Here is a 16,540-nt window from a genome sequence, read left to right as displayed (position 1 = left end):
GCATGCCGTGACTTTTGATGATAGGGAAGCTGTGTTTCTATAAGAAGCCGACTTCCAGGGGCAATCAGTTAATTCTTTAAATGAATTTTTAATAGATTATTTATCTGACATAATTAATAAATAAACAAGTTCAATATAATTACCTCTGTTATTAGATTCAATAGATTCCCTATGCCCTCTAAATGCCGATTCTCGCTTTGACAAAAACATATAACATCTACAGTCGACCCCCCTATAATTATGGTCCCTATAATTACGATTCCTATAAAACTACGAAAAAATATACGTATTTTGGAAATGTTGAGTCGGATTAGTGTAGAATCGATTAATTTTATGGAAGAAAACCTTTCAATCAGCCGTAGTCCGTAAACTTGACACGTGTCGGGCTGTGATTGGAACGACTTGTAAGAAATCGGATTCCTAATAAATTGGAACGTATCTATATCTTATAGGGGGGTCGACTGTATTAATTTAAATATATGTACGCCGTAACTATCTCATTATAATTTTCAATATTTATTTTATATTATTTACTAATGTTAAATTCTATTCCACTTTGATTTTCAAATTGCTTCAAATACGAAAGAATCGACACTTTTTCGTGTCTTTTGCCAGCTAAATTGTCAAAGCCATTCTTATTCCACACACTAATTTCATTTGAAAATAGTAGGCGAGCCAACAAAACAATTTTTGCATTTTTATGCATCTACAGAGCCATTTTATCGTGAAAATGTCAAACAAATTTTTTATTGAAGTGTTTATATTTAACTTAGGCATTGGCCTTTCTCTTTTAATAATGTTTCCTTTTTCATTACATGATCTTGAGCCAAAACTTTAAAATAAATTTTCAATATTGCAATTACATTCTGAATCGCTAGCCACGATATAAGGGTTAAAATTAAAAATAAAATTATAAAAATTTACTTGGTGAAATAAGATATAATGTGGTGGATATACATACCTGGTACAAAATATTCTTCAATTGTATGAATATATTTTTAAAGATAATTATAATTAAATATAGCTCTGTAAAGAAATGTACATAAAAATAACATAAAATATTCTTTACTTTTTAAGTCTTAACCACTTAGTCAAATAGCTCCCTATGAGTGGAATCAGAGATGGTCCTGCTAGGTGTGCAGTGCGTGCATGCACGCGGGCTGCCAAATCCCGAGGGTGCCCATACCAGTCAATGTCAAATGCCTCTTTTCTCGCATCACTAGCATATCCCAAAGGACGCGACAGGTTGTAAATTTTAAACATTTCTCACTATAGCTGTAAAAATCTAAATACAGTCAACCCCTCTATAACACGGGTTCCTATAGTTCGGATTCCTATATCACGGAGAAAAAATTGCGACAGTATTCGTACAAACATGCTAAAAAAACTCCTATAATTCGGTAAAATGTCATCGCTGACTCGTGTCGCGACAGGATTGCACAAACCGTTGAGTTTAAATGAGCAGCAGACCTACCAAAAACCATTTATTATTTAACGTCCATAAAAATTATATTTTTATTAATGATGTGTCTAAAGTTCAGCGAATTTTTCGCAAAAAAAATAATTTATCAGGAAGCACGTGAAGCATGCGAGTGCCATTCAATGACAATCTCCATGACGAAAACAAGCTTAAGCAACGGCGTAGTCGAACGGTGCGCACTGGGTAAGTAATCCTACAATTTTTTGTTTATAGCATAGTTTATATGGATTATTCCCAAAAAATTATACGTATTTTGGAAATGTTGAGTCAAATTAGTCTAGAATCGATTAATTTTATGGAAGAAACCTTTCAAAAAGCCGTAGTCCGTAAACTGCATACGTGCCAGGCTCCTAGAAGCTGGATTCATAAAAACAGGAACGTATCTACCATGTTATAGGGGTCGACTAAATGTTAAACTTAATAGTCATTTGTTTTCTAACTAATTATTTTTAGGACCAAGTGTCCACAGAAATTTCCAAAATTTACAACTTTTCGGTCACTCTCGTTGAACTGGAAAAATTTCTGTTTATATTATGTCTAATATTATGAAGAAATCAGTCCCCACTGTACTCGGCTAGAGATTGGGTTGATTAAGCTTTCAAGTAATATTCCAACTCTTTCAGCAGGGTTTTATTTTGTCCCCAATTCCCTAATCTCTTAATTATTTAACTACTTCTTAAGTAGAAATAAGTTGAACCGGTTACTTTGTACTTGAATATTTGTAGTCTTGGGAAAAAAATGGAAAGACAAATTTTTATGACAACAGATATATAAATCGTAAATTTAAGAAAAATAAATTCTAGAGCATTTTCTGTACCTCGTGCATCTCTCTCATTCATTAAATTTAGTTGTAAATGATGCTACCAAAGTAACAGTTAATTTTTTAACATTGTTTTTTTCTACATCCCCTTATAGATGGAACATACAAAATTGTAATATCACTGGTTTAACATCTGTAAGTATATATCTGTAAGTAATATAAGATGGGAAAGCAGAATAAAAGCAAAATAAATATATCAAATATTTTAATGGATTTTTTTAAACTTCTGTCAACTATACAGAACTATCATAAAAACATACCAGTAAATTCTTAACGGTTAGGTTAAGTTATAAATCTACTCATGATTCACATAATGAGGCGCGGGCGGCCAAATATCTAGCAGGCAGGCAGCTAACAGCCCAAAACTGGTCCTGGATAGAATTGAATGTGGTATACCTGTAGTATCCACCCGAGGTCCTAGGCTTCCACTGGCTAAACTGGGTGAGGTTGGTGCTCTGTAAAGCGCATGCGCAAATCTGGCTTTTTGGATGCTGACAATACAGCGCTTCCACTCTGCCACTAATATTCGAATATACAATAGCAATCTTTTTTTTTTTTTTCACATGTATAGAAATTTGTAATAAGATACATAATGCAGTTATAATAAAATATTGTGCGATTATTTTCATATAATTAAAATTAATATGCATTTATTTTTTAGAAAATACAAGGGAAGTGGCGCATCCACCGCTTCCAATGATGGCACGCCACTGCTCTATGTGGTGATTTCTTGTAACTGTGAACGAATCAAAAGACGAGATAAGATTAATGAGAACATTTATTAGCTTACATACATCCAATTTGGATTTTACACAAATTGTGAAATTATACCCTGACTTATGCGAATTCGACTTATGTGATTATCGCTCGGTCCCACCAATCACGTAAGTTTGGGGTATTACTGTATATTTATTTTGACAATTTTTACATATTTATTACAATTTTTTTTATTTACTCTTTGCTAGTTGAAGATTTATGAATTTGTAATGTTTATAAAGAAATTTTAAAAAACAACAAATATTTTTTATTTATTAGTTGAACCACAATTAAGCTGTTGAAGAGCCGCATGCAGCTCGCAAGCCACAGTTTGGGCATCGTTGTTATATACTTTGTTAATTTTTGTTATTTGAATCAGCTTTTAGATTATTAGATTAAAATTATAATGCTCTACTTATTATAATCATGGCTAATGTTATCGGTCATTTTAATGTCAAAATCAGCACACCCAAAACACAAGTTAGAACAGACTTAAAAAGTCTTATTATTGTAATGAGAGTTCAGTTATAGTAATCATTTTCTTCAAGTAAATAAGAACTTTTAAATTTCTTTTCACGCTTTCAGTCTCATGTGACTAATAACATGCAATCGTTATCAGTTATTGCCATCAGTCTTAACCAGCATCTTTAATGTTGTCTTAATTGTTATTGGCTTGTAATATAATAAATTTCTGGCATATCTTACTTCAGTTATATGCTAATGTTCTTAAAGGCAATAGCTGGCAAACAATACTGAATAAAAACATATTAATAATTAACATAATAAATAAATGAAGCATGCAATGCTATTAAGATTTGTGTTTACATCATTTTATTATTCCAGAGAATTTGTAACCTAGTGAGAGTTTTTTTACCATTTTATTTTAAAATTGAAATATTGAAATATTTTAAAATTAATGAATTGAAATGAATTCCTTTGAAACTTGAAGGAATTCATTTCAATTCACTAGAAAGTGTTTTTTATCTGCCTTATTTACTTGCCTTGCTTAATGTCAGTATTTGTGAGTCCAAAAGTGATTACAATAAGTGGATTCTACTGTATTTATAACAACAAAGACATTTTTCAACTTTAAAAATTATTTATTCACTTTTTTTAATAAAAAATTACTTTATAAAAATTATATAAAAATTTAGGAAGGGCCCTGATGAAGAGCCCAGAAGGGGTTTGAAAACATTTGTTTTTGTACTTGTTAGTCGATTGTACCACACCGTAAATTGGTTCAGTGCATGTGATAAAAAATTACTTTATCTGTTTGATAAAAAATCTAAAATTTATTGTCTATGTATTAATTTTAAGTTCATTTTAACAAAAAGTATATGAATAATAATGTTATTAGTTCTATTTACTAGTATTACAATGATTAAATACTCCTGTATAAATTCAAACTAAAAGTGTTCCAATAGAAGTAATTTCTAACAAGAACCTATAAATTAATATGTACAATTATTGGGCTGCAATTTGAAAAAAAAATGTAGCCCTATAAATTCCCCCTGTCTTTCCTTAATCTCGAGAATGGAGTTATATAGATGAAATCCAAGACCAGATATGGAAATCTTAGGGCTGGAGGCCCTGATTAACTATATAAAAACTTCCAATGCAAATCGGAAATCATGTTATTTCAATTCAAAACTTTTTCTCTGAAAGCAGTTAATAGACGACTGGAACGACTCTATTGTTAAAGGAAAAATATGATGTACAGGGGCAAGATCTACTAATAATTTGCAGTAAAGAGTATATATGTTAAATTAAATATATGTTTAAAATTGCAGCCCAGCATTGTGACAATGTCACAATAAGTAATTGTTTGTTTTCATATTTTTCTTTGCTGAAATAGTTTTCTATAAATTACAAAAATAAACATTTGCAATGAAAATTCTTCATTTTAACTTTCCATTACAAGAATCAAGCCTATAAATATAAACATCTAAAAACCTGATTTTTTTTATTAAAACCAAACAACTGCCAGATTATATGAGAACTATATTACTTAACATTTAATTATTAATAGTAACATTAAGTCTTTTTTTTAATGAACTGATACTGAATTTGACAATCAATCTGTATAATTTTGAAAAACTATAATATGTATAAATAAATATACATGATTGTATCTCAAATGTTGCATAAATTTGTACAAACTCTACACGTATGTGTAAAAATAAAACTATTGACTTCAAAAAAACTATTGTAATTTTTTTCATATTATTATTAAGATATTAATTAATTAAGAAATGTTAGAAATTCTTTACTTTAAAGTCTAAAATATCATAAGATTTCAAACTATATATAACAGGTTAAAATCAAACTTTTACAGTTTCTAACTTTAAATTTTTCCTGATTAAACTCTGTTTTCTCAATCAGAAAGTCAGAAAGAGTATCATCACTTTAGGCTGAAAATGTCAAAATATTCATTTTAAAAACTTCCATTTCAAGAATTTTTCATTCAATACTGTTTTTTAATGTTACTACATGTATATTTTATTTATTTTTATTAGTATTATAGATCACAAAATGCTGCAAGGTGTATCAATACTTTGATATTATATGCAACATATCCAAACTCCTTTCTTTCAACTTAAATAAACTCTATGTGTTAAGAAGACTAGGGAGCATTTTGAAAAAACAATTTAGGAAATTCAAAGCACTGTTGTAACTTAAATGAATAGAATAGGTTTGAAAAATATTGGCTTGACTAACGATCAAAAGTTTTATTTACTAAGTTTGACATTATATATGACAAGATATTGCTTACATTTATTTAGTTTTATTTCTTCTGAAACTAATTTGCTTTTTATCAATAATGATTTGAGTCTCATTCCACAAATAGGGCTGATACATATATAAAGTAATAGAAATTACCACTTTAAAATGAAATCTGTATAAAGAAACATACACAAATCAATTAATGACAACAAATTTTTTCATATTTTCATTAGTTGGATAATTAAAATATAAATTTTAAGAATACTTGAATGAATTGTTTGAAAAAATATTTATCAATTGAACCGTCTACATAAAAATTTTGATATTTTATAGTTTGTTGGTGAATTCTAATCTTTGTGATTCCATTCCATATTCAAATATTTTAAAACAGCGATTCCCAACCTGTGGTACGCGTACCCCTAGGGGTACGCGATAGGTTGTTTAGGGGTACAGAAAAAAGTTAGTTATTATGGCAGAAAAAATAATATATTATGTATCACAAACTAATAGTATTAAAAAATTATTAGATAAAAAATGTTCCTTGCAACAATCACAACTTTATTATACATTTTTTCTTTTAGGTTTTTTTTCTTTAATTTAAAGTTACAATATGTAAAATTAACAATAACGCTTACTCACTAAATTTCTTAAATGAGGGGTACAATCTAGAGATATGACATGTCATGGGGTACAATCTAGAGATATGACATGTCACGGGGTACGCTAATGAAAAAAGGTTGAGAACCACTGTTTTAAAAGAAAATAGAAATAAGTCAAATGCTTTCAGAAAAATCAATAAAGCAATTGCATTCACATGTTAAAGTAAATCTTTCTTCTGGAAATTTTATTGATTATGTTGTATATAGATATCAAGTTCATCCTGACATTTTTTCAGTTCCTCAGTGAAAACTAATTTTGAACTGCTTTATATATTATTATTAATAAAAACATGGTGATATTTCCCTTTTCCATACTTTTACCTAAATCCAAAGATATTTTTAAGAATGTCTTAAGAATTAATATTTAAAAAATTCAATGAAAAACAATAATTTTACAGGAAAAAAATAAAAAGTTGTTAAAAATACAGTATAAGAAATTTATCTATTTGTTGTAACTAAAAATATTTTAAGATTTATATTGATATTTTTAAAAAATATATGATTTTGATTGCAGAATGATTTAATTTTTATTTTACATATCCTGGTATCACTGGTATCACTGGAGTCAGGTTTTCAATCAAGAAATATAACAAAAATTTATTGAAACTCTTATCTTAATCTATAAATATCTGTCTGGCTGTCCTCAACAATAACTTTGATAAAGTTTCACTTTTCCTTAATCAAAAAGCTGATATTTCATAACAATAATGTAAGCTCACAATAAAAGCAAAATATACAAGTGTACACACATATCTATAAGTTCTGGAAATAAAAGCACTTTTGCCTTAATTACTTAGGTTTTTTCAGTAAAAATTGTTTTGGTTAGAAAAGACAAAGTTATTTAGTTTTTATTGTATACTCACATATCTTTCTCTCTCAATATTTGCTAATTGCCTTTGTATCAGTTATATAGATTCTATGACAAGATAGAGATTGAAAGTTATTTGATAAGATATTTGAGTAGGAATTTCTAAATTAAAACAAATAGAATCAAGTTGGCCAAATTGCAGCTCCCATATACAATTTCATTTTATAAATTTAGTACATATTATTTATAAATACATAACGTATTTTGTAAGTTTGCTGACTGTTATGTAATGTGATATACATGTAGATTGTAAACATAACCTTGAATATGTTTCTAAAGTAAAATATAAACATTTATAGAATGCACCATGCTGCTTTATTGTTATCCATATTTGGTTAATAAGCAATATTGTTACAAATAATTACATTCATCTATGAAAGTGATTAAAACTAATGTTCACAATTAATAAGTTATCTTCTGAAAGAATTAATATGGAGTGCAATTACTGAATATGAACCAAATTTTAAACATGTAGTATCCCACTACAAACTCACAAACCTCCTACCAGTAAGTAAGGAAAGCTTTATATATATTTAAATTTTAAAAAATTTATAAAAACCTATTTTCATAGAAAGTTTTTTAGATAGCTTTTCTTACCAACCTACTCACACATATGCATTCTTAGCCTGATATAACAATGACAACTACAGTATTTTAACTATGTATAATATAGAATACCATTCCAATAGGGATTTAGCACTCCCATATTTCTGACAGGTAATATATAATACCTGTTGTGACAAGATTTAGCCACCCCTATAGTAAAATAGTCTAATATCCTGTCTTAAATTCATGCATGTTTTTTTTCATACATAAAAAAACTGCCCAATAACTCCAAAACTTTCTGATCACACTATATTTATAGGGTACAGCAAAAAAAGTATTAGAAAGCATCAATGAGTTCAGTTCCAGGATGTACACTGTCATTGCAGCTGCTAGAAAACACTTCAAAAATATTTTAAATACAGGTATACCTCGACTTACGTCGTTTTGAGTTACATCGTTCCCGATTATATGTCGTTTGTCAAAAAAGTATATGGAAAAATAAAAATCAAGTTTAAGTCATTTTATTCAACTTTACGTCTGTCCGCCACAAATATTAAAGTCATAATATCACTAGAAAAGCATTTAAAGCACATAAAATCATATTAAAATATATACATTTACAAGTATATACTGTATTTATAGTACATGCATTCGTAAATTTAGATTACTTTTTTCTGTACTATATTAAAAACTATAATTTATTTGTTTGTAAGCTTAAAATAGATCGTTATTTTAACCACATATTATTAAAAATGCATTAATAAATAAAATACAGAACTGGAAATGGTAATTTATGGTTTAGCCTAGTGACAAGTAGATTCGGAGACAAGTAAATTTGACTTACGTCGCTTTCCTGGAACCAATTACCGACGTAAGGCGAGGTATACCTGTATTTTATATTAAATTTCAACATTTCTTTTAGTAAATAAATCAGTTTTCAAGATTCAACAGTTTGTTTTTCTTACTTTATTTATATATTTTTTATTAACTTACTCTTGTCTTCTAGATAAAATCTTGTAACTCAACTTTCACCCAATTTCTGATCTAGTTGAAACTTTGTATACATATGTATTCCTGATTTCAATACATTTTGTAGGCAATTTTAACAGAAAATTAGCAAAAAATTTAAATTTTATGTGGAAATCATTTTAAATGTACATAATTTTGTTCAACATTTTCTTTTCATTTAACTTATAGAATGTTGCATATTTACAGGACCAACAGACAAGAGCAATAAATTAATTATGCTGTCATCAATAATGAAATTATTAAAATAAAGACTTTTTTATTTGCTGTTATACTCAATTGAAACTACAAGCATAGTGGCAAATAACTATTTATGGAAATATTCCGTGTGAACTATGAGAATTTATATGGGTAAAAATTAGCAAATTGAAATTATGGCAATGCTTTGAAAATAGTTAAAGAAAAAGGATTATGGAAGAAAACTGCAACACAAAGGAAAAGACATTTGAAAAAAGCTAGACAAAAGCATGAAATGAAATTAGAAACAGAGTGCAGAGGAAAGCTAAAAAGTAGAAAATATATATATATATATATATATATCACTCATAAAACCAACACCAACAAATAACAAGAAAAAAGGAAAATTTATGAACATTTTTGTCTACGTGAAATAGACACCCTCAGGTATATACATTATTGAACAAACAGTTAACAAAAATAGGATATTTTTTAAAAGTTCAGACTGATGTATTGAAGTAAAAAATAAAAATATAAAAAATTTTAAACAAATTTTAAACAAAAACAAAATTCATATAAATGCACTGAAAAGTAAAAAATAAATTTCTTCAGCTTTCATGGTATTCTAGATATTATGCAACCAAAAATACTGTGAAAAGTGAAGAAAATTTATTTTTTACTTTTTGGTGCATTTGTGTATAAAATTGTTTCTTTAATCTTTTTTACTTTTTATTTCTTTCTAACACCTCTTTTGCCTCACCCTCTATTTATCCTACAACAAATTGCTCCATACTTTTATGACCATATCTTTCTGAAACAATTGTAATATTAAAAGCACATCATATCTTAGGTTTTGCCTTCATCAGTAATGCATATCTGATTTAGAAATTCATATCTTCTGTATATCATCATTAGCTTATAACATCAAGAAATATTTTTAACTCAATTCATGTATGGTGTAATATTTTGTCATCTGCTAATCTTCAAACTTAATTTTTTTAAAGATATATTTCATACAGATAGCAGAATTGTATAATTATTCAGGTTATTAAGTTGTTATGCTGTAGCATAATTCCTAAATTTAATGGTAATTTAGTATTCAATATTGAGAAAATTATTGTAAAATCAAGAAAATTAAGGCTGTAGTGTAACTATATGAGTTTATAGTTACACTACACTCTTGATAATCTGGCCAACCCTTGCATAGAAGAGTGCCAGATTAGTGAGAGTACTGGATTAGTGTGTATAGATCTACAGCTTGCCTAAAAGTAATATGTGACCTGTCATCCTTTGGTAGGAGCTATTAATTACTATCAATATCGATTGAACATAGACAAGGAAACAAAGAATGGCAGTGATATCTTTGTTAAAGGGTCAACAAACATATAAACTCAATAAATCATTTACATGTAAAGTGAATTGGTTCATTGGCACCTTTGTCTTTAGTGTCTACTCAACACAAGAACAAATCATCATCATATGGTAGGATCCTGACCTTTTGGCTGGTCAGGACACACAACTGAAGAGAAATCATGAGAAAAGAAGAGAGGACATGATGAAAAAATAAAAGAATTCTCCCAATTAATTAAGTAGTGTCCATGTACAACATGGTAAATAGATTAAGTTAGAAATATACTCTTGACTCAGTTGATGATGTCTACTTTGCTAAGAGATGGAGATACATGGACTTATTTTGGAAAGAAGGCTAAGATAGGAAGTGTGGAGTCAACAGACCAAGTTCTGGATCCTTCAGAAAGATGCAGTACAGACAAAATTGGAGAAATAGCAGACAGAGCTTTGCAGGAAATCAATCTCTATAGTAAACAAAAGGAGGATTGTGCACTTTCCAAACCTGAATGGTACTGAGGCAGATAGTAAAATAATACAACTTGCTGACATGCAATACTGTACACAGAAACAAAACCCAGGTAAACAGAATGTATGATACAATTAACATTTTCCCAGAACAGAAGCACATAAGCAATCACACTGGGGTATGCCAGATAACTGAGAGGCCAAATTATCAAAGTATACTTTAGTAAAATTATACTTGGACCAGCATGTGAATTACCGAATCATGTACAATGATTTCCATGCTTTGCACCACTTAAAATTATAAATATCGTGTCTTAATTAGCTGAAAATTTTTAAACTGTTGTATAAGATAAATTTTTATCTTGGAAACATGTTATTGATTTACTAGATCAATAAAATCTTTCTAAATTATATACCATTTTTATTTATATTTTTATAATCACTCGGTTTTATATTCTAAGAACTTAGTTAATATTGATAACGTTCCCAGTAACAAAATCCCATTTAAATTTAAATAACCAAGTGTCATTTATATAAAATATGCTAACTTCTTTGCATATTCTAGAAATATTACATTTTTGAAAATCTTTATTCAGAAAACAAAATTAAAGAAGCTTATTTAATTAATTTGTTATCTGACAGACAATAATTTAATTTGTGTGAAAGTTCTTTCCGCCTAACTCACTTGCAAATCTCGATACTCTGCAACAACATGCTCGGCACTCCATCTCGCCGCCATCTTGTAGACACGAAGACACCACACGGCTAATATTTGCAATAAATTAATTGAAGAAGTTAAATTTTATATACATTTAATAGAATATTTTTTATTTCATTTATGAGTTTTTTTTATTTAATGAAATTATTTATATTTTTCTTTTTACTTATTTTTGAACGGCAGAATTTACAATTTTATATAATTATTTATAAAATATTTTGAATTTCGGGTATTCGTGGCGTCTTCTATATAATACAGTACAGACAAATTTCAAGTTATTTAACTTGTATTTACAATTGCTAAGTTAGGAATTCTTCTAACATTGATGCCATTTAATATTTATAGCTATATATTATATACAGTATATATAGACTATATAATTCCAAATTTTTTTAAAAAATCTTTTTCCGCTTCTGGCCAATTAGATAAACCACCGAAAACTAGTAGTTGGTCTTGTTTTCGTGGAGTTTTCCGGGTTTTTTTCACATTTGTAACACCTAAATAAGCCCGGTTTCCATAGAAAGTCTTCTTGGGACACATCCCTCCGACATATCGCCCACGTTTCGCGTTGCCTTGTACAAATAAAGCAAACCGAACCTTTTCCCGCCCTATTGACACTAAGAAGACTTTTTTAATCATTCCCATAATGAATTCGGCCAGGACCGCAATAGGAACGGCCGAGTGGATAAGGAACGGGGCTCGACATATCCATCCATGAAAAAATTCCTGGGTTTTTTCATGGTTATAGCCAAGACGGACCCTGGAGATCCCCAACCCATTCGGCCATTCGGGCTTTTATATATCTAATCAATGAAACATACCTAGAATATTAATAAAGGCTATCGGTTACAGTCACTAATAAATTATACATTTAGATTATTATGAATGGTGAATATATTTTGTCATTGCTACTATATTAAGTAGAAATTGATTGATTTTAATACATTAAAATCTCATAAACTATTGATATTTCTTTTATCATAAAAATAAAAACTTATTTATTTTCTTATTGAAGTCATATTCTTAGAAAATAAATTTTCTTTTGATTTGCATTTAATATAGACTGTATAATGTATTCCATAGATTACTACAAATTATATCTATCTACTCAATTAATATAAATCATAAGCTATAGTATTGATACAGTCGAGCCCCCTATAACACTGTTGATAATTCCGTTTTATATGAATTCCATGTTGTACGAGTCACTTAGATTTTACAAATACGTGTGCCGGGCTGTGAACGGCTCACGTATTTGTAAAATCTAAGTGACTCGTACAACATGGAATTCATATAAAACGGAATAATCAACAGTGTTATAGGGGGTCGACTGTACTTTCAATCTAAATAGGGTGAAAATATAATGCTTACTTACTTAATTCTCGTGTAGATCTTATTTCTAATACGCTTATGTGCTGTAATAAAAGCAAGAAAGGTAAGCCAAAGTTCAAAGATATAGTAAATTACAATCATTAAGTTTAAAAACAGCATTTGAGGTTATTTTTTAATGTGTTAGCCACTGGCAAAAGTCAAAAGGAACCAGGGAACCCAAACCTCCTTTGTAATAAAAGTATAAACATTAATAATTTAAATATGGAGTAATATAAATTAAATAAGTTATTTCCATGATATAAACCATTACAGGATATATATTTAGGGTCTAACTTTTATATAAGAGCTAATAATTCTACTTGTGAGAGCATTGAACAGATTGATTAAAGAAAAATTCAGTTTAAATTGATTTAACCCGGTAACGCCCATTGTGGGCCACTGAGAAGAAAACTCAGTAAACTCCATGCAAATCCACCATTTGATCGGACTCAAATTCATGACAACAATGGCCTCATTTCAGGCCATTGTTGGACATAACCGGGACTTACTGCCCATGAAAAATTTCCTGTGATTTTCCTGGATTTAACTCTCCCAAAGCAGCAAGCTGATACCTTCATCGTCAGTTTTCAACTGTATTTTTAAACTTAAATTGAATATGTCGGGTTCCTTCTCTCAACTACTCGATGGCCACAATGTTGTTTTGCCTAAGCCATAATTGATGTAAAATAAAAATCATTAGTGTCCCATAGAACAAAACAGAATTTTAAAAATAATATTTATTGAGCTGTATATCTGCGAATATCTATCAAATTATTTACATCTTTTTTTTCAGACTAAGCACAGAGAATTTTTATTTTAATCAAATAGGGGGAGGGGAAAATACACAAAGCCTGTTTTATAATTTATATATAAAACATTTAAAGAAAACATTTTTATTTATTTTTTTAAACATTTTATGCAATTTTGATATATGTAAAATTTAAATTTCTATTTATTAATAGATTATGAAATGTCAAATAATATCCAGCAGTTAGAAAACCATTGAGATGTTTCTTCTTTATTTGTAATAGATAAATAAAGAAGGGAATTCTTATTCCCATAAGTTTATTGAAAAAAAACCTTGCCTAAAGCATTATGTTCTTACGAGAACTTTTTAAAACATCTCTATTTATTGATGACTTGAGACCTACTCTCAAATTTTAGAAAACGTCTTAAAGAATTTCTACTTTTTTATACATATATATAAACATTTGATTAAATTTAAATAAATTTTTTAAAAATAAAATATACATTTTATTANCCTTTTGAGCCAGCCATTGAACAGTTGTAGTTGGCGGTGGGTTTGCACTTGGCCAACAGGTTGACCACGTGGAATTTTCTTTACACGTGTAACACCAACATATGAACCAGAATCTTACTGAAAATTTTCTCGAGAGGCATTTTCCTTTGTCAGGTCGCTTATATTTTGTATTACAAGTAGACCCCCCTATAACACGTTAGATAATTCCGTGTTATATGAATTTCATGTTGTACGAGTCACTTAAATTTTATAAATACGTGTGCCGGGCTGTGAACGGCTCACGTATTTGTAAAATCTAAGTGACTCGTACAACATGAAATTCATATAACACGGAATTATCTAACGTGTTATAGGGGGGGGTCTACTTGTAATACAAAATATAAGCGACCTGACAAAGGAAAATGCCTCTCGAGAAAATTTTCAGTAAGATTCTGGTTCATATGTTGGTGTTACACGTGTAAAGAAAATTCCACGTGGTCAACCTGTTGGCCAAGTGCAAACCCACCGCCAACTACAACTGTTCAATGGCGGGCTCAAAAGGAAATAGAATTAGTGATATGAAGTTAGATTACAACATAACTTGGTCTCTGTATTACTGTAATACGATTCGAATTTTTGACGTAGAGAAGAACACTAGTTTTGGTACTCAAAGTGAATTAATAAAGATACAATCCGAGAAGTATTCGAATACTTAGCACAAGTTTCTTGGAAATAAGGAGAATTTATTGCAATTGTTCTCAATTCTTTTATTCGAATACTCTCATCTTTAGTTTAAATTACTTTAGATTAACTTGGATTAGCACCTTCAAACTTTTTACACCTTCAGAATGAGCAGTATCTTCTGCATAGTCTGTATTTAGCATGAGTATTTTGTACAAATAAAATGTTTGTTTCTTGTTTAAATTTTGTAAAGAAGGCCCGAACAGCTGTGGATATGATAAATAGATACCCCTAATGGTTTGACATTGATTAATTTGTAGCTAACACTTATAATACCAAACTAAACCCATAAAAATGATTGATTTTATGCTGCAGAATAGCCTAAGATTTGAATTTCTATTATTGTTATTATTGTAAGTATATAATTGTAGTTAAATGCGTTACCGAGGCATTAATCACCATTTAAACTGTACATTATAGGAAATAAAATACAAAAAAAACTGATAATATTTATTAAAAGAATACTTTGACGTCATAAAATTGAAATCCGATCGAAGATATTCGGGAAATAACGTCACTAGTACACATAAAGGATGTTTCAGACCATTCGTACCACGTGTTTTTCTTGAAAACCATTGGTAATATAATATTGGGAAAAGATTTTATACTCAAAGCCCATACGAAAAATCGATCGGTGGCATTGTCATCAATCGGGACCCAAGAGAAATAGGACCAACTCTGTCTGTTTCTTCGGAACAGAGGTCGTGTCAATGCCTGTTCATACAGTAGTTATTTTGAGTATGGTTGAGTAGAATCTTTAATAAAAAAAAATAAGTTCTTTTAGAAAACTTTAAAATTTTCTATTGTTTAAAAAGTAAACAAAAGTTTCTTTTTGTTTTTATGTAACAAACAGTCAAAACAAACAGAAAAAGAATTGTTGGCAATGTAAACTGAGTCGCTGATATTCTAAATGTTCTTCGATTTGTTCGAATTTAGAAACCTTTTTTTCAGAAATACCTTGTATATTGTTCATGAATAATTTCAACTTTGTTGAGGATCTGGTATGTGTTTACATTTTTGATACAGTGTCTTTTAATCCTTTTCCATTAATCCGTGCCAGTAATATTCAAAGTAGCTAACTCAAATATCTTTTATTACGTGCACAACATCATTTAACCCGCTTGTTGGCCAAGCACCATGGCCAGACTACCCGTGTTCAACGGTTTTAACCATTCGTCCACTGGTAGTCTATCCGTAAAAACTTTCAGTCCAAAATTTGCCGAACAATTCAGGAAAAATGCGCCGGACAATCATCACGTTGAAGTTGTCTAATCGTCAGTGGCAAATTTTCCAGAAGATCTGGAAGAGTATTCACAAGAAAATCTGCGAAACATTGTTCATTCAAAAACGTTTAAAAAATAATAATAATAAAGACCGATTATTTGATATCACACCAGATATTAAGGCACCACGCGTACTAGATTGCCCCATTTCTCTAAGCCATTGCGGATTCTCTGCTTTTCAATAATGAACATTATGGATATTGACATTGCTTCTGAACGTCTCTTCATCGAACCACAATTTCCTCAAAGCTCAATAACAGAACTCAACGCAATTGTGATGACGAACATGGCAAAATTCTTGATGCAATGCTAGTTA

The 16,540-nt window shown here is 29.4% G+C and overlaps 1 protein-coding gene across 3 annotated transcripts in view; it reads right to left on the bottom strand.

The window, feature by feature from the left end:
• LOC111633333 (GATOR complex protein WDR59-like) overlaps positions 1-15,754 on the bottom strand; it is a 60,520-nt gene extending 44,766 nt beyond the window's left edge. For 2 of the 3 annotated variants that reach the window (XM_023377882.1, XM_023377883.1), the window contains exons 1-3: positions 15,495-15,754; positions 12,965-13,004; positions 11,557-11,636 (exon numbers count right to left, since the gene is read on the bottom strand). In XM_023377882.1, coding sequence (XP_023233650.1) covers positions 11,557-11,636; positions 12,965-13,004; positions 15,495-15,560 — 186 coding nt within the window. In that variant the 5' untranslated portion in view covers positions 15,561-15,754. Of the gene's footprint in view, positions 1-8,846; positions 9,345-11,556; positions 11,637-12,964; positions 13,005-15,494 lie in introns of those variants that run through there. The other variant, XM_023377884.1, reaches the window with a different exon arrangement.
• Between the last annotated feature and the right edge of the window lie 786 nt (positions 15,755-16,540).

This window comes from Centruroides sculpturatus, unplaced genomic scaffold (assembly GCF_000671375.1).
Source record: "Centruroides sculpturatus isolate CEXI.00-Female unplaced genomic scaffold, Cexi_2.0 scaffold888, whole genome shotgun sequence".
Taxonomy (NCBI): Eukaryota; Metazoa; Arthropoda; class Arachnida; order Scorpiones; family Buthidae; genus Centruroides; species Centruroides sculpturatus.
This window is presented reverse-complemented; position numbering and strand designations above follow the sequence as displayed.